Source organism: Ranitomeya imitator, chromosome 2, assembly GCF_032444005.1.
Source record: "Ranitomeya imitator isolate aRanImi1 chromosome 2, aRanImi1.pri, whole genome shotgun sequence".
Classification (NCBI taxonomy): Eukaryota; Metazoa; Chordata; class Amphibia; order Anura; family Dendrobatidae; genus Ranitomeya; species Ranitomeya imitator.
The window spans coordinates 28,972,741-28,992,947 of NC_091283.1; the positions used below are offsets into that span (position 1 = coordinate 28,972,741).

At 45.7% G+C, this 20,207-nt stretch overlaps 1 protein-coding gene across 1 annotated transcript in view; it reads left to right on the plus strand.

Moving 5' to 3' along the window:
* The window catches only part of LOC138661539 (class I histocompatibility antigen, F10 alpha chain-like), an 82,933-nt gene that overhangs the window by 42,257 nt on the left and 20,469 nt on the right, over positions 1 to 20,207 (plus strand). The window contains exons 3-5 of the mRNA XM_069746337.1: positions 3,566 to 3,844; positions 12,110 to 12,382; positions 15,999 to 16,097. Of these exons, the coding sequence (XP_069602438.1) occupies positions 3,566 to 3,844; positions 12,110 to 12,382; positions 15,999 to 16,097 (651 nt within the window). The remainder of the gene's footprint in view (positions 1 to 3,565; positions 3,845 to 12,109; positions 12,383 to 15,998; positions 16,098 to 20,207) is intronic.

The window sequence follows — 20,207 nt, forward strand, 5'->3', positions numbered from 1 at the left end:
CCACAGTAGAAACACAGCCCATTCTGACGTCTGTGTTCTTGCCGTTCAACTCTGGTCAAAATCCTATCGCACTGCATAGGCTCAGGTTTATGCTCGGATAATACCGCCAAATGGTGCACAGATTTACGCTCACGCAAGCGTCGACCGATCTGAATGGCCAAAGACATAGACTCATTCAGACCAACAGGCATGGGAAATCCCACCATGACATCCTTAAGGGCTTCAGAGAGCCCCTTTCTGAAGATAGCTGCCAGCGCACCTTCATTCCACTGAGTGAGCACGGACCACTTTCTAAACTTCTGACAATAAATCTCTATCTCATCCTGACCCTGACACAGAGCCAGCAAATTTTTCTCTGCCTGATCCACCGAATTAGGTTCATCATACAGCAATCCGAGCGCCAGGAAAAACGCATCAACATTACACAATGCAGGATCTCCTGGCGCAAGGGAAAATGCCCAGTCTTGAGGGTCACCACGTAATAAAGAAATAATGATCTTAACTTGTTGAACTGGGTCACCAGAGGAGCGAGGTTTCAAAGCCAGAAACAGTTTACAATTATTTTTAAAACTCAGAAATTTTGCTCTATCTCCAGAAAACAAATCAGGAATAGGAATTCTTGGTTCTAACATAGAATTCTGAACCACAAAGTCTTGAATATTTTGTACTCTTGCAGTGAGATGATCCACACATGAAGACAGACCTTTAATGTCCATCACTACACCTGTGTCCTGAACTACCCAAATGTCTAGGGGAAAAAAAGGCAAAACACAGTGCAAAGAAAAAAAAATTGTCTCAGAACTTCTTTTTTCCCTCTATTGAGAAGCATTAGTACTTTGGGCCTCCAGTACTGTTATGATTAGGTAATTCAGAACCACAATGGACCTTGAAGTTCAGAGCACACAAAGTGACCTGACAATAACCAAAAGACATAGGACAAGCTCTGAGACGTGGGAACTCTGCTGACCGCAATCCCTAATCCTATCATACCACACTAGAGATAGCCATGGAGCGCTCCTGACCAGACCTAGGCGCCTCGGGCACAGCCTGAGAAACTAGCTAGCCCTGAAGATAGAAAAATAAGCCTACCTTGCCTCAGAGAAATTCCCCAAAGGAAAAGGCAGCCCCCCACATATAATGACTGTGAGTAGAGATGAAAATACAAACGCAGAGATGAAATAGATTGAGCAAAGTGAGGCCCGACTTACTGAATAGACCGAGGATAGGAAAGATAACTTTGCGGTCAACACAAAACCCTACAAACAACCACGCAGAGGGGGCAAAAAGACCCTCCGCACCGACTAACGGTACGGAGGTGCTCCCTCTGCGTCCCAGAGCTTCCAGCAAGCAAGAAAAACAATATAGCAAGCTGGACAGAAAAAATAGCAAACAAAAACAACACAAGCAAAACTTAGCTATTGCAGAATAGACAGACCACAGGAACGATCCAGGAGGAAGCAAGACCAATACTAGAACATTGACTGGAGGCAAGGATCAAAGCACTAGGTGGAGTTAAATAGAGCAGCACCTAACGACTTAACCTCATCACCTGAGGAAGGAAACTCAGAAGCCGCAGTACCACTCACATCCACCAACGGAAGCCCATAGACAGAAACAGCCGAAGTACCACTTGTGACCACAGGAGGGAGCTCGACCACAGAATTCACAACACCAGAGACAGCAGATGTCTAAGAGAGACAAGTTCAGTCTGGACCAGACAGCAACAAGTGAGGAGCAGAGGAGAAAGTGAGGGCTCAAGGAGGATGCAAGTGGGCCTCCTAAGAGCCACAGTGCAGAGACCAGGGACCGGTAGCCCGAGGCTGTGGAGAGCTGCAAACCCCATAGCAGAAGCGGAGAGCATAGAACTACATGCAAACTGCCCGTACAACACTTGAGGTACAGCAGCAGTTAGAGCCTGGAGTCACTGCGCCTGAGACCTTAAGAGAAAGGCTCAAGCTGCCTACCGAGCAGGTACAGTCCCAGGACAGGAGAAGCAAGGGACCAGAAAAGCAGCACATAGTGGAAGGCTCCCAACTTGACCTGCCAAGGGGATTTCCACTTGTTTCTGGATTGCCTGGACTCCTTCTGTACATCTTGCCAATACCCTGGACTGTGGCCTGCTACCACCAGTAAATCAGGTAAAGACTGCAACCCTGTGTCTTCCGTTATTCACCGGCAACACATCATCTCTTTCATACACCTTGGGAGCCCTGAGGACCCTGCTTCACCTGTGGGAAGCATCACCATCCACCCGCCATACCATCACCCCAGAGGACCCCTTTAAGCGGCGTCGGTCCCTACTGACCGAACACCACAGGTGGCATCATGAACAATAGACTTTATTACCAAATACCCTTAAAAGTCCATCCCCATCAGCTTGAGTCCAAGGGCACGGACCGGTTCGCAGCCACTGTGACATCCCCTTTAAGTGCGACTGGACCCGGCACCGAGTACCCCAAGCCCTGGTGGGCGACTCAAATGTTTCTATGAAGCATCTTATGGGGCCATAATCAACCTTTATGCAGCATTGTAAGCGCAAATGTTTCTATGGAGCATCTTATGGGGCCATAGTCAACCTTTATGCAGCATTGTATGGGGCAAATGTTCCTATGGAGCATCTTATGGGGCCATTATTAACCTTTGTGCAGCATTATATGGGCACATGGAAAGAAAAATCCAGCTCCAGGAATAAAAAGTATCAAAAATGTATTTAAACATATTAAAATTTGGGAAACTGCTTTTGGCTGAAGTCTAAGGCTGTGTTCACACGTTGCGGTTTTTTCGCGGTTTTTCCCAATAAAAACGCTGAGTGCCGTTTGTGCTAGAAACGCGTCCAGCGACTACATGGTAGCTTCCATCCAAATGATAAAATTTTTCGCTTGTCAGCAGTTTCCCAAATTTTAATATGTTTAAATAAATTTTTGATACTTTTTATTTCTGGAGCTGGATTTTTTTTCCATGTGCACACGTTTCAACGTCAGACAGAGATGTTTTTTCCTTGCTCGGATATTATGTGGACCTCGGACGAATGTTTCTACTGGGTGAGCTGAAAAGTTTTTCTGTTTTTCTACAGCATTACATGGGACATAATATTGAGCATCTTATGGGGTCCATCATAAACTGTATGGAGAATTATATATATATAATTTTAGTTTTATTGGTATCTATTTTTATTTTTGATATTTACCAGTAGCTGCTGCATTTCCCACCCTAGGCTTATACTCGAGTCATTAAGTTTTCCCAGTTTTTTGTGGCATAATTAGGGGTCTCGGCTTATACTCAGGTCGGCTTATACTCAAGTATAGGCAGTATTTTACACTGGACAGCAGGAGAAACAACACCAGACATGGCTTACATCACGTATGACACAGAGTTGGGGCCCCTTTGTGTGTGTGAGAGCCTCTATAAAGCCTCTATAAAGTTGATTATTCTTTAGCCATTTGTTTGCACCTTCTCATTGTTGGAGCTTATATTCAGGAACTTTACACATAAAATTGTAAGTACAAGTAATAACGTAGCAATGAGGTAGTATGAGACGTGTAACATGTCCCTGTGTTGTGTGCAGGTTTCCATATCTATCAGTTAATGTACGGCTGTGAGCGGGGAGATGACGGCTCCATCACTGGATACGAGCAGCACGGATATGACGGGAGAGAGTTTATGGCGCTAGATACAAAGACGTGGACATATGTCCCCACTATGGCGCAGGCGCAGATCACCACACAGAGAGCCAACCATCCGGATGTACAAGCGGTAACAATCAGCAAACATTATCTAAAGGATGAATGCACCAGCGCTCTGGAGGAATACATCGAGTACGGGAGAGAAGATCTGGAGAGGAGAGGTACCGTCATACCACGTAGCATTACACCCAATAGTTTTCTCTTGTAAGGTCCAGAACTTGCTAGGAGAAACGGTGATTGCAGTTCTGGAAGGAATAGTCTATAAGCAGTAAGCATCATGCAGAGTAAAAAAAGAACATGCCCACAGGAGGTCAGAAGAACATGCTTTCTTCTGTGAGATGTAATGATAGCCCTGCTCTCTGCAGTTGCTGTGTATTGTATGGCATTGCTGAATGTGATTACAAACACCTATTGAAACTTTTATCACTGCAGTCAGAGTGGAGAGGAAGGGGATACACCTCAGGGCAGTCAGTGTAAGGGGACAGCTGATAGCACTGTGAGAGGAGAGCTGCAGCTGTAGAGGTGTTTGTAATCAGTTCTATTCCCCCATCCCACCACACACACTGACTGCTGTGAGATGTATTTGTAATCACACTCAGCTCAGTTCTATTGCCCCATCCCACCATACACACAGACTGCTGTGAGATGTGTTTGGAATCACACTCAGCTCAGTTCTATTTTCCCCGACACACACACTGACTGCGGTGAGATGTGTTTGGAATCACACTTGGCTCAGTTCTATTCCCCCAACCCACCACACACACTGACTGCTGTGAGATGTTTGGAATCACACTCAGCTCAGTTCTATTTCCCCCGCCCCCGACACACACACACTGACCGCTGTGAGATGTGTTTATAATCGAACTCAGCTCAGTTCTATTCCCCAACCCACCACACACACAGACTGCTGTGAGATGTGTTTGGAATCACACCCAGCTCAGTTCTATTCCCCCCTCCCCGACATACACACTGACTGCTGTGAGAAGTGTTTGTAATTGCACTCAGCTCTGCTCTATACTACACAGCAGCTGTCTGTCATTACATCTCACAACAGGAGAATGTTCTTCTACCCTTCTAGGGATTATTCAATTTTGCTCCTGCTTACGATTCTTGGGTTCAAATCCTACCAAGGACAATAACTGCAAGGATTTTGTATGTTCTTCCCGTGGGTTTCCTCCGGGCTCTCCGGTTTGCTCCACACACCAAAAGCATACTGATAGGGAATTTAGATTGTGAGCCCCAATGGGGACAGTGATGATGATGATGATGATGTCTGTAAAGCGCTGTGGAATATGATGGCGCTATATAAGAAATGTATAATAAATAAATAAATAAATGGTTCGGGCTAATGCTGCCTATGAAAGGTTGTCATCTTGCTAAATCTCTAAGGAAATAAAGCCAGAACTTTGGAAGTAGTCAGGACTAGGCCTCTATGGGAGATAACTGAAGCTTCATCCAGACTGGCAGTGTGAAAAAAAGCAAATAAACACACAAAAAGAGACCCCGAAATAGGAAGAGCACCTGTGCTTGAGTCAGGTGTAAGTGGACTGTGGACAGACCCATAGACTTTTGGCTGAGCCCCTTATACTAGTCTGCCCTCCTTTGAGCAATCGAGGGGAGGTGTTAACACTTAAAACTTCACCTTGATGGTAGTTACAACATATTAAAACTTTTTTATATACTTTGGATACCCAGAATTCATTTTAGAACCAATGGGAGAACATTGTTGCTGTTGGAGAGAAAGAGCTCTGAAGTTAACCCTGTCAGCACAGCATCACACCATTGTACCATACCACTTAGTATGGGGTTCAGCAGTAATATCAGAAATTTATTACTACTCTAATTAAAACAAAATATACAGTATAAATAATTTATTTAGGTCAGGGATTAGCTGGGTAAAAAAAGTAAAAAAAAGGCAGGAATTATGTTTTGTTAATACCATATTTTGGGGGCAGTATGGGGGGAGAGTGTGAGGGGAGACAGTGGGAGAAATGTAAAAGTATGAGGGAGAAATGTGTGAGAGGACAGTATGGAAATGAAATGTGTGAGGGGACAGTATGGGAGAGAAATGTGTGAGAGGAGAGAATGGGAGAGAAATGTGTGAGGGGACAGTATGTGGGAGAAGTGTGTGAGGGGACAGTATGGGGGGAGAGTGTGAGGGGAGACAGTGGGAGAAATGTAAAAGTATGAGGGAGAAATGTGTGAGAGGACAGTATGGGAATGAAATGTGAGAGGAGAGAATGGGAATGAAATGTGTGAGGGGACAGTATGGGAGAGAAATGTGTGAGAGGAGAGAATGGGAATGAAATGTGTGAGGGGACAGTATGGGAGAGAAATCTGTGAGAGGAGAGTATGGGAGAGAAATGTGTGAGGGGACAGTATGTGAGAGAAAAAGGTAAACAATGTTAGGCACACCGGCGCTCCCAAAAAGCGTTGAATATAGGTTATAGCTGCAGGTGCCTAGACAGCTGCTGCGCTCAGTCTGTCAGTACCAAGAAAAGGCAAACAAAAATTACAACAAAAGGTCACCGCGCTACCTTATACAGAATGGGATAAGTAAGAAATTGGAAAAGACCGTTCCTATATGTACCTAAAGGCTTGGGTGCACAAAAGGATACAACAAGTAATGCATAACCAATCTGGGCAGGATATACTGATTGCAAGTCACTACCACACAATGATAATGTCGATCATGCACCAGGGAAAAAGTAGCGCAATATGTCCCAATCACAAAAAACATTTTCTATGTGTAAAAAGGGAACACTTACTGATGTGATGTGGTTGCAGTACCAGTACTGTGTCTTGTCTGCGTTATGGCGTGCTGGCGAAGGAGACAATCAGCGCCGCTAGACTGTGGCGGTGTGTGGAAGGGGCGTGGAGCCCTTGGTGATGTTACCCAGACCACGCCCCTTCCACACCCCGCTACAGTCTAGCGGCGCCTTCGGCCGAGGCCCGCCGTCTAGTCTTTCTGGCGCACGCAGTGGTATCAGTCCAGCAAGGGAGGACGCTCCCCAGACTTCCACTAACCCTGCATCGCCGATTGAACCCCCGACTCTGGACGGCATTTACGGAGGCACTGCACGTCAGTGTGCTTCACGCAGCAATGTGCACACCTGCACTAGGAGTCAGCTGATTGTCTCCTTCGCCAGCACGCCATGACGCAGACAAGACACAGTACCGGTACTGCAACCACATCACATCAGTAAGTGTTCCCTTTTTACACATAGAAAAAAGTTTTTTGTGATTGGGACATATTGTGCTACTTTTTCCCTGGTGCTTGATCGACATTATCATTGTTTGGTAGTGACTTGCAATCAATATATCCTGCCCAGATTGGTTATGCATTACTTGTTGTATCCTTTTGTGCACCCAAGTCTTTAGGTACATATAGGAACGGTCTTTTCCAATTTCTTACTTATCCCATTCTGTATAAGGTACCGTGGTGACCTTTTGTTGTAATTAGTATGTAGGAGAAATGTGTGAGGGGACAGTATGGAGGGGAAATATATGAGGGGACAGTATGGGAATGAAATGTGTGAGAGGACAGTATGAGGGAGAAATTTGTGAGAGGACAGTATGGGAATGAAATGTGTGAGGGTACAGTATGGGAGAGAAATGTGTGAGAGGACTGTATGAGGGAGAAATGTGTGAGGGGACAGTATGAGGGAGAAATGTGTGAGGGGACAGTATGTGGGAGAAATGTGTGGGGGGACAGTATGGAGGGGAAATGTATGAGGGGACAGTCTGGAAAAGTCTCAAAGATGCATTTCCAGAAGTGATTTCCACTTTAAAAACTTTAAAAAAAACTCTGTGAGGTCACGGTCTGTTATACAGTACCAGGACAGCTGCGAAGACCTCAGTTTGAATATTAGTTGTATATTAAGAAGCCACCAACCTGGTAATATACATCATAGGTGGCATGAAAAAAAAATGTGATTACCTGCAGTCTGACTGAGACTTTATTTTTGTACCTTGAGAGGGCAATGTAATGGCGAGAGCGGACTTGGAGAGAATTACACACTTCTTAATAAATCTGGTTCATCTGAAATTACCTGTGTAAATCACTTTTCTCCTTCTATGTGAGCAAGTGGACATAAGAATATACCAGTGGGTGAATTTATCAGGCTTAAAAGAAATTGTAGTTCAGATGCACAATTCACACAGGAAACTGAGTCTGCAGTTTTCAGACTTAAAGATCGCGGTTATCCTAATTGGATGCTACACAGAGCAAAATCAGTGACAAAAGACATTGATAGGAAGTCTTTATTATGGAGTGATAATGAGGATTCAGGGTCTCTTTCTAGGAACCCCAACAAGAATAATAATAAAATGAAAAAAATTAAAAGAAAAAGGCTTAATGAGAATAAACACACAGAGTCTGCCTCTCACTCTCTGAGTACGATAAATTTTTCCACAGTTTATAGTCCGCAGTATGCAGAAATAATTCAAATTGTGAAAAAGTATGTTCCTATTTTATATAATGATGTGAAGCTAGCACATATTTTAGATCGTACTCACATACGATATCTTGCCAAAAAAGCACCTTCCTTACGTGACATCCTATCCCCGAGTCTTTATCTCCACAGTAAATTGACTGCAGGAAATAGTGCCTGGTTAACATATAAGGTTTTTTTTAAATGTGGTCACCACCCGTGTAAAACGTGTAATTTCGTAAGAAAAACTACTAGTTTCACCTCTAGTGTGACAGGCATTACTTATCCGATTCGAACGCACATGAATTGCAACTCAGAAGGTGTCATTTACTTGATAGAATGCGACTTATGTAAACTGCAATATGTGGGCTGCACAGTGGGCCCTCTAAAAAGAAGGTTTTGTAAGCATATCTCAGAATCTGCACTTAATAATACGTCACATCACATTTCTGCAGTCTCTCACCACTGCAAAACAATCCATGCAGGTAATACCAGCATGATTAAACTGACTGCTATTGAAAAAGTGCATAAACCTCCTAGAGGCGGTGACCATAGACGTAAGATATTAAATCGTGAATCCTTTTGGATATTTTCTCTACAGTCAAGGGTGCCCTTAGGGCTGAATAAACGTCTTGACCTCATTTTGCAGTTAGATTAATGTAGTAATTTCATATCTTTATTTAACATACCCCTTTTTTTTTTTTTTTTTTTTTCCTCCATAAGAAGGTGATATTTAATATTGTACACACTGTGAATTGGTTCTATTACTCCGGCTAATGTAATTTTTTGATACACCGTTGTGGTTCTTTTTCCATAGACATGTCTTTCTCTTTTGCGGTTCACAGGGGGTTAATCTAATGAATGTTCTGATTGCCCACCTGAGTTTTAATCTAAGCACTTGTTGTTTTAGTGTTCTGTGTTGTATAAAATGTTAATATGTGGTTCCATTTTCATGCCATGACTAAGACCTGATGGTCGAAACGCGTCGGCGTTGACCACCTGGGACCCCCATCTCTTTTTTGCAAATGTTTGCATTTTAAAGTGTTTTCAATAAATTGACTTTTTAGAAGATCCATGCTGGAGATTATTTTTTCTTTTTCATTGCTGGCAAGTGGACATTTGCATCTTTTTTAATTTGCATTTTAATTAATGTACCGTATATACTCGAGTATAAGCCGACCCGAGTATAAGCCGACCCCCCTAATTTTGCCACAAAAAACTGGGAAAACTTATTGACTCGAGTATAAGCCTAGGGTGGAAATGCAGCATTTACCGGTGAATTTCAAAAATAAAAATAGATCATTATTTCCCCATAGCTGTGCCATATAGTGCTCTACACCGTTCATTATTTCCCCATAGCTGTGCCCCATATAGTGCTCTGCACCGTTCATTATTTCCCCATAGCTGTGCCATATACGGTGCTCTACACCGTTCATTATTTCCCCATAGCTGTGCCCCATATAGTGCTCTGCACCGTTCATTGTGCCCCATAGCTGTGCCATATACGGTGCTCTGCACCGTTCATTGTGCCCCATTGCTGTGCCATATACGGTGCTCTGCACCGTTCATTGTGCCCCATTGCTGTGCCATATACGGTGCTCTGCACCGTTCATTGTGCCCCATTGCTGTGCCATATACGGTGCTCCGCACCGTTCATTGTGCCCCATAGCTGTGCTGTGCCATATACGGTGCTCTGCACCGTTCATTGTGCCCCATTGCTGTGCCATATACGGTGCTCCGCACCGTTCACTGTGCCCCATAGCTGTGCTGTGCCATATACGGTGCTCTGCACCGTTCACTGTGCCCCATAGCTGTGCTGTGCCATATACGGTGCTCTGCACCGTTCACTGTGCCCCATAGCTGTGCTGTGCCATATACGGTGCTCTGCACCGTTCACTGTGCCCCATAGCTGTGCTGTGCCATATACGGTGCTCTGCACCGTTCACTGTGCCCCATAGCTGTGCTGTGCCATATACGGTGCTCTGCACTGTTCACTGTGCCCCATACATAGCTGTGCTGTGCCATATACGGTGCTCTGCACCGTTCACTGTGCCCCATAGCTGTGCTGTGCCATATACGGTGCTCTGCACCGTTCACTGTGCCCCATAGCTGTGCTGTGCCATATACGGTGCTCTGCACCGTTCACTGTGCCCCATAGCTGTGCTGTGCCATATACGGTGCTCTGCACCGTTCACTGTGCCCCATAGCTGTGCTGTGCCATATACGGTGCTCTGCACCGTTCACTGTGCCCCATACATAGCTGTGCTGTGCCATATACGGTGCTCTGCACCGTTCACTGTGCCCCATACATAGCTGTGCTGTGCCATATACGGTGCTCTGCACCGTTCACTGTGCCCCATAGCTGTGCTGTGCCATATACGGTGCTCTGCACCGTTCACTGTGCCCCATACATAGCTGTGCTGTGCCATATACGGTGCTCTGCACCGTTCGCTGTGCTGTGCCATATACGGTGCTCTGCACCGTTCACTGTGCCCCATAGCTGTGCTGTGCCATATACGGTGCTCTGCACCGTTCACTGTGCCCCATAGCTGTGCTGTGCCATATACGGTGCTCTGCACCGTTCACTGTGCCCCATAGCTGTGCTGTGCCATATACGGTGCTCTGCACCGTTCACTGTGCCCCATAGCTGTGCTGTGCCATATACGGTGCTCTGCACCGTTCACTGTGCCCCATAGCTGTGCTGTGCCATATACGGTGCTCTGCACCGTTCACTGTGCCCCATAGATGTTCCACATAAATTTGTGCCGCCGCTGCCGCAATAAAGAAAAAAAACACATACTCACCTCCCTTGATTGCAGCTCCCGGCGTCTCGTTCCGGCGCCTCCATCTTCCCGGCGTCTCTGCTCTGACTGATCAGGCAGAGGGCGCCGCGCACACTATATGCGTCATCGCGCCCTCTGCCTGATCAGTCAGAGAGCAGAGACGCCGGGAAGATGGAGGCGCCGGCCGGGAAGATGGATCGGCGCCCGGCGGCTGGAACGAGGACAGGTGAATATGCTATACTCACCTAGTCCTGGCGATCCTCGCGCTGTCCCCTCCTGTCTTCGGTGCCGCAGCTTCTTTCTCTATCAGCGGTCACCGGCACCGCTGATTAGAGAAATGAATAAGCGGCTCCGCCCCTATGGGAGGTGGAGCCGCTTATTCATTTCTGTAATGAGCGGTCCCACGTGACCGCTGAAGAGAGGAAGAAACTGCAGTGCCGAAGCCCGTGGGACGGCAGGGACAGCGCCAGGATCGCTGGGACTAGGTAAGTATACCTCAGCGCCCTCAGCCCCTCACCTGCCGACCCCACCGCTACCGTGACTCGAGTATAAGCCGAGGGGGGCACTTTCAGCCCAAAAATTTGGGCTGAAAATCTCGGCTTATACTCGAGTATATACGGTAAACGTTTTTTGACAGCTTTACCACACCGGGAGAAATTTTGCAAATTTTTGTACAAATTTGATGTAATTTTCAATTCCTCTTTTTAACCTGTACTATGCCAATTGTCTCTTCAGAGAGGAAGAGGACTAAAACTCTAGTGCCACCTATTGGAAGTAGCGATCCTAACAGTCAAGTAGGATTGCTACTTCCAATAGGTGGCACTAGAGTTCTAGTCCTCTTCCTCTCTGAAGAGACAATTTGCATATTTTCCAGAGGAGCATTGCGGCTTTAAGTCTCCTCACCTCGACATGCTTATCATGTCACTCTCCGCAAGGAGAAACGATACTTCTTGGATAACCCGTACTATGGCATTTCTGCCAAAATGAACCAGCCTGAATAATAAATGTGAGCCATTGTGAACATATGGCCGTAGGTTAGAGCGATCGGTTGACGGCAGAAACGTTAATTCTTATTATACCCCAAAAGCACGAGGGTCTCCTGAGTGTTATACACAGTACAGGGGGCTCTGATGATTGTACGGACCCCCAGACAGGAGGACGGGTCAGATCTGTGCTCCACGGTCTCCATTTCTCTCTTCTTTCCTTTCAGTTCGGCCCCAGGTGAAGGTGTCCGGTCAGGAGAAAGGAGACGCCATGAAGCTTCACTGCCAGGTGTACGGATTTCACCCCCGATCTGTGGATGTGAAGTGGATGAAGAACGGGGAGGACGAGGTTCACTCCTATGAGACCACAAACATCCTCCCCAATCCTGACGGCACCTATCAGATCAGGGTCAGCGCGGAAGTGACCCCCAAAGATGGCGACAGATACGGCTGTTATGTGGATCACAGCAGCCTGGAGGAGCCGCTCCTTATACAATGGGGTGAGTAGTGTCCGTACCGGGAGGATAACTCATCAACATAGTCTTTTGGGAGGATTGACTGATGTCACTTTACATACGTCATCACTACAGTCAGGGCCGGCTCCAGGTTTTTGAGGGCCCCGGGCGAACGAGTCTCAGTGGGCCCCCCCAAACCCCCCTTTAACACATTTATACCACGATTCATGATGCACGTAGCCCACGCAGCCCACTCAGTATATAACGCACAGCCCACGCAGGATATAACGCACAGCCCGTGAGTCTGTGACGCAGTATATAACACACAGCCCACGCAGTATATAACACACAGCCCACGCAGTATATAACACACACAGCCCACGCAGTATATAACACACACAGCCCACGCAGTATATAACGCACAGCCCACGCAGTATATAACGCACAGCCCACGCAGTATATAACGCACAGCCCACGCAGTATATAACGCACAGCCCACGCAGTATATAACGCACAGCCCACGCAGTATATAACGCACAGCCCACGCAGTATATAACGCACAGCCCACGCAGTATATAACACACACAGCCCACGCAGTATATAACACACACAGCCCACGCAGTATATAACACACACAGCCCACGCAGTATATAACGCACAGCCCGTGAGTCTACACTGTCAGCGAACCATGATGTATATGGGCACAGATGTGACTTTCAGACTTTCAGTTCACGATTTAAATCTGTTACAAAAAAAAACAAACATGAAAGCTGCAGATTGTACGAGTATCACAGGTGGCTGAATACATTAGATTCACATTTACTTAGTCATAACTACCACCACTGACTCAGTAGTTATAGGCAGCGCTTACTTCCACAGTCCCCCGGCCGGTCCCCCCCGCCCTTTCCCCCGCAAAGTGCAGCGTTGGGAGTTGGGACGGACCCTCACCGAAGATGATTCACTGACACTGACAGACTCACACTGAGAGACATTACTCACTGCTTCGCCGGCCCCCTCGTTGTGGACACAGCAGGAGAGGGTGTGCACCGTCCACACTGCAGGCTGCAGCTGCTACTCGTCCTCTTCTCCTCCTGCTTGGCGCTGCCAGTCCGGATCTGTCCTCTCCTGTGCTGGATCATCTGGATGGTGGACGCAGCCTGGACAGATAGATTCTGAACCAGTGCCTGGAATGGGAAGGCTTCAGGCGGCGCGGTCCAACTCCGAACTGCAGCTCTCTCTCTCTCTGTCCTCTCTGCCCGCCGACTGGATGTAAGGAGAGATGACCCAGCGTCGCGACCCGGAAGTGTCTTCTCTCTTCTGTATCCATGGTGAGGGCCGGGCGGCGGTGAGTATTGCTGCTATTGCAGCTGCGCAGCGTCAGGCGCCAGCTAAATGGCCTCAGAGACACAGCTGACTGTGCCCCCTGCAGCCAAGGCGCCGCCGGGGGACGGATGTAGTGAGTGACGCGCGCTGGCGGCTGACGTCACGTGTACTACCAAATGGGCCCCCCCGTCTTGCCAGGGCCCCGGCATTTGCCCGGGTGCGCCGGGTGCTGACGCCGGCCCTGACTACAGTGGAGGAGACTAATATGGGTGATTCATGTAGCTGTACATGTATGAAATACTATACACTACATATACAGTGGGTGAAATAAGTATTTAACACGTCACCAATTTTCTAAGTAAATAGCTTTCTAAAGATGCTATTGACATGAAATTCTCACCAGATGTCAGTAACAACCCATCCAATCCACACAGGCAAAGAAATCAAACCATAGAAAATGTCCATAAATTAAGGTATGTGTAATAATGAGAATGACAAAGGGAAAAAGTATTGAATACATTTTCTTGACATTTAATTAATACTTCTTACAAAACGTTTTGTTGGTGATGAAGCTTCAAGACGCCTCCTGTACGGAGAAACTAGTCACAGGCATTGCTCAGGTGGGATTTTGGACCAGTCTTCCATGCAAACTCTCGGCCCATCATAAGACTCCATGGGCTCCTTCTATGAGCTCTGAGCTTTAGTTGCTTCCATACATTTTCTATTGGGTTCAGGTCCAGTAATTGGTTCGGCCATTCTAGCAGCTTTATTTTCTTTCTCTGAAACCAGTTGAGAGTTTCCCTGGCTGTATGCTTGGAATCATTGTCTTGCTGAGATGTCCACCCTCATTTCATCTTCTTCATCCTGGTAGATGGCAGCAGATCTTTATCAAGAATGTCTCGGTACATTTGTCCATTCATCTTTTCTTCAATTATATGAAGTTTGCCAGTACTGTATGAAGAAAAACAGCCCCACATGATGTTCCCACCTCCAAAATTCACTGTTGGTATGGTGTTTTTGAGTTGATATGCCGTGCCTTTTGGCCTCCAAACATGATGTGTATTATGGCTTGTAAAGAGTTACATTTTGGTCTCATCTGACCTGACTATATTATCCCAGTATTTCACAGGCTTGTCTAAATGTTGTTGAGCAAGCTTTAAACTCCCCTGGACATGCTTTTTCTTTAACAATGGAGTCTTCTGTGGTGAGCGTCCATACACAACATTGAGGTTGAGTGCATTACTTTTTGTTTTCTTTTAAACAATTGTACTTGCTGATTCCAAGTCTTTCTGTAGCTCTCCATAGGTGGTCCTTGGCTCTTGGCCAACTTTACTGATAATTCTTTTCACTCCTCTGTTTGAAATCTTGTGGGGAGCACCTGGTCGTGGCCGGTTTATGGTGAAATGATGTTCTTTCCACTTCTGGATTATGTCCCCAACAGTGCTAACTGGAACCTTCAGTAGTTTAGAAATTCTTCTGTAACCAATGCCATCAGCAAGTTTTGCAACAATAAGGTTGCAAAGATCTTGTCACAGTTCACTGGTTTTACCCATCGTAAGATATTTCTTTTACAGCATCTTGGTAATGAGACATATTTTTATAGGCCATCAGTTGAACCAGCTGATATTACTTTTAACTAAATGGCAGGATTGCTTTCTAATTACTGATAGGCTTCAGCTGGTGCCAGCACTTTGCAGGGCTTATAACACTTGTATTTCGTCAGGTGTTCAATACTTTTTTCCTGTGTCATTTCTCATTATTACACATAACTTAATTTTGTTGACATCTGTGGTTTGATTTCTTTGCCTGTATGGATTGGATGGGTTGTTACTAGTATCTGGTGAGAATTTTCTGTCAATATCACCTTTAGAAATCTATTTATTTAGAAAATTGGTGACGTGTTCAATACTTATTTCATCTGCTCTACGTCAACATTACAGAGGAGACTAATGTGCGTGATACACAAGATAGAGATGTACATGTATATAATACTGTACACTACACATACGTCATCACCACAGAAATTAATATGAGTGATACATTCGATAGAGATGTACATGTATATAATACTATACACTACACATACGTCATCATTACAGAGGAGACTAATGTGAGTGATACATGAGAGAGATGTAGATGTACATGTATATAATACTATACACTACACCTACATCATCATTACAGAGGAGACTAATGTGAGTGATACATGATATAGAGATGGAGATGTATGTAATACTACACACTACACATACATAATCACCACAGGGGAGACTAATGTGATACATGACGCTCTCAGTATAATCTGCAGCTCATATTTATCTTTCTTTTTAATAACCAGAACCAATATCGTCAAGTTTCCAGGTCATAATCGTGATCATCATTGTGTTGATCGGTATGGTCATTATTGTCAGCATTGTTGGATTTCTCGTGTGTAGAAGTAAGTGCCAGTAATATCGCATCTCTTCTCTTCTACACTAGTGGAGCACCCACTAGAGCCTCGGGGAACTCTGGCCGGGTCCGGTCATCATTAAAGGGGAGGTCACGGTGGCAGTGACCCGGTACGTGGCCCTGGGTGTCCAAGTTAAAGGGAAGATCTTTAAAGGGGTTATTTAGAATAATGAATGTTCGTGACGCCACCTGTGGTATTCGGTCAGGGATGACCGACACTGCTTAAAGGGGTCCACTAGGGATGATGGTACTGCAGCAGGGATGGTTTGTCTTCCCACAAGTGAAGCTGGATCTCAAGGGCTCCTGGTGTAGTAGGCAAAGATGATAGATGGTATGGTGCCAGAAAGAATTAGAGGACACAAGGTTGCAGTCTCTTTACCTTTTACTGATGGTTTACGGCCACAGTCCAGGGTATCGGTAACAGGTGATGGTGAGGTCCAGGCAGCCTGGAAACGATTAGGGATCCCCTTAGCCAGGTGGAATTAGGAGCCTTCCTTGCTGCGCTGTAAGGTGCGTTCCTTGCTGCCTATGGCTTCTCACAAGGTCCTCTCTCTTTCTTTCTCTGTGTACTAGGACAGTACATGCATGGCAGGCAGCACAAGCCTTTTTACAGGTGTCTCTATGTACGGTGACACCGGGCTCTGTATGCTGCCCTGCCTTCGGGTGTAGTTGTGGGCAAGTAACTTTCAATCTCATGCCCTCCAGTTTCTGCTGTGGGGCATACAGTCCCACACAGCCTCGGACTCCCGGTGTGCGGTTCCTGCGCTTCAGCGTGGTGGGAGCCCAGTCGCAGCTCCCCTCCAGCTCCTCACTTCTCCTCTGCTCATTCCTTCTTCTCACTCTCTACAGACTACTCTAACTCCTCCTCCAAGCCAGAACATATACATAGGGAAGCTCCCCTGAAACCGGGTCTAGAGCTCCCTCATCTTGCCTGGAATCAGAACGTGTTGAATGTACAGGTTACCTGTCAAAGGTATCCTCCTCGTTTCCAAGCATGGCATCACTCTCCCTGAGAGGAAGGCGATACCACTGTCGTGCCCGAACTCCTGGGGTGCCACACTAGGATTACTGTCAAAGAGCATTTCTAGAAAAAAAGTAATTGTCATATACAGCAATCAGCATAAATAAGTACACCCCTTTCGAAAAGTACAATTTTAATCAATATCTCACTGAACACGAACAATTTTCCAAATTTTGACAAAACTCAGTCTCATAAAACATTTTTTTCACTTATAACATGACAGTGAGGTTAATAACATAACTTTCTTTACAAAATGTTGTTTTACTGAAATTGGTTGATGCAAAAATGAGTACACCCACATCAAATACTCCTATGTCTAGTATTGTGTATGTGAGTCGCCCCCAGGGCTGTGGGGATACTCGGTACCGGGTCCGGTCGCACTTAAAGGGGATGTCACAGTGGCTGCGACCCGGTCCGTGGCCCTGGGCGCTCAATTAAAAGGGGAAAGATCTTTTAAGGGGATTTGATAAGTCTATGTTCGTGATGCTACCTGTGGATCTCGCTCAGACGGGACCAACGCTGCTTAAAGGGGTCCTCTGGGGTGATGTTGTTGCAGCAAGATGGTAACGCTTCCCACAGGTGAAGCGGGGTCCCCAGGGCTCCCAAGGTGTATGGCAAGGATGATGGGTTGCCGGTAAATAACGGAGGACACAGGGCTGCAGTCTTTACCTGGTGTACTGAAGTTGTTGTCAGCCTCAGTCCAGGGTACCGGCAACAGGTCCAGAAGGAGTCCAGGCAGTGTGAAAACAAGTCGAAGTCCCCTTTGCAGGTCAGGTTAAGAGCCTTCCACTATGCGCTGGTATTCTGGTCCCTTGCTGCTTATAGTTTGCAGGCAAGGTACCCCTTTCTCTCCTGTCCTGGGACAGTACCTGCACGGTAGGCAACTTGAGCCGTTCTCTTGGGGTCTCTGACGTGGTAACTCCAGGCTCCAACTGTTGTTGTACCTCAGGCATTGTATGGGCAATTTGCTTAGCGTTCTATGCCCTCCGGTTCTGCTATGGGGCTTGCAGCTCCCCACAGCCTCGGGCTCCCGGCACCCGATCTCTGCGCTATGGCTCCTAGAAGGCCCAATTGCAGCCTCCTTGAGCTCTCAATCTCTCCTCTGCTCCTTCCCTTTCACTGTTCACTCACACACTGTCTGCTCTCACTGGTCTCCTGGGACCAACTGTCTGACTCCTCCTCCAGACCAGGATCTTTATTTAAGGAAGCTACCCTAAAACCGGGTTTAGAGCTCCCCCTCCTGGCCTGATTGAGAAGGTGTTATGTGTAAGATTTACCTGCCAAAGGGATTCCACTTGTCTCCAAGCATGGCACTACCCTCCCCGAGAGGAGGGCAGCATCACTGTGGTACCCAAACTCCTGGGGTGCCACATATGACCTTCCTGATTATTAAGGACGGCACCAAGTCTTCTAGGCCTTTGATGAAGAAGTTGGTGACATATTGTAGCACCTATCTTTCTCCATTCTACAAGAACGAGCTCTTTTAGACCCCAGTTGCTGGATGGAGAAATATGACAACTTATCTCTTCAGACTTCCTCATAGATGTTCGGTTGGGTAAGATCAGGAGACACTTGGCCACTGAATCGCTTTACCCTGTGCTTTTTCAGAAATGCAACAGTGGCCTTAGATGTTGGAGAGGTATATGTCTACCACAGGCCCAGAGTGATGGTGGCATCTTCTTTTTCACTATAAAGTCACCACATCTGAAAATTCATTATATCATCAATGAATTGTAGTTCTCAAACACCAGCAGCGCTCATGCAGCCCCACGTAAGGACAGTGCCTCCACCATGTCTCACTGTAGGCACCAGGCATTTTTCTAAATTAATTTTTGTAAATGCACAGTGCCTACAGTGAGACCTGGTGCTGTGCACTGCATATACATGTCACTTTCTGAGTTCTATATTTTATGTTAGCTACATAGAAGGGTAGAGTTGGACGGGACCTCCAGGGTCATCATGTCTAACAGCAGTTATGTCGTCAAATCTCATCAGACATTATTCACATAGGTGGACACCAACAAGAGGTAGAATGTAATTTGGGAAAAGGTAAAAAGAGGGGAAAAATGTGAAGAAAAATTAACATTTATTAATGAATTATTAAATAATATATGTTTTATTAAAACAAATTCACATGCATCCCAGTAAGGATTTGAGTAAGTCCCAGTTAGTTGTCTTGTTATGTTATAATCACAACTGTGACCCACTAAGGTCCTGATATAAAACCTGACTGCAGAGATACAATTAGATAGGATCCCTAACCATTATCTCTTGTTAATTATTGGTTGGGTTTCGTATATATCCATAAATAGAGTCTCAGATTTTATGCCTGATATAAAATATATAAATTGATGATGTCCAATAGACGCATGGCACAGGGTCAAAGATGTGTTATTGACCTCAGTGTTCAGTAATATGTATTATCAATAAATTATGTAACTGGTATGATATAGCTGGTACTCCGTTATAATCTGTCACAGTTGTGAATATAACAAGACAACTAACTGTGACTGAATATACATCCTTACTAGGATCCTTACTATGTATGTATGTGAATTTGTTTTAATAAAACATATTATTTAATAAATAAAAGTTAATTTTTAATCACATTCTTTCCCCTCTTTTTTCCTTTTCCCAATTACCTATCATCGTGTCCAACCCCCTACTCAGTACAGCGCAGGATTCACTAAACTATCTCAGACATCTTCACTAAACCATCTGTTTGAAGACTTCCAATGAAGAAGAACTCACCAGCTCTCGTGGCAGCCTGTTCCACTCATTGATCACCCTCACTGTCAAAACGTTTTTTTCTAATATCTAATCGGTATCTTCTCCCTTTCAGTTTAATTCCATTGCTTCTCGTGTTTCCATGTGCAAATGAAAATAATGATCCCTCTACACTGTGACAGCCCTTCAGATATTTGTAGACAGCAACTAAGTCTGCTCTCAGCCTTCTCTTTTGCAAGCAAAACATTCCCAGACCCTTTAACCGTTCCTCGTAGAACATACTTTGCAGTCCGCTCACCATCCTGGTAGCTCTTCTCTGAACTTGCTATAGTTTTTTATTGTCTTTTTTAA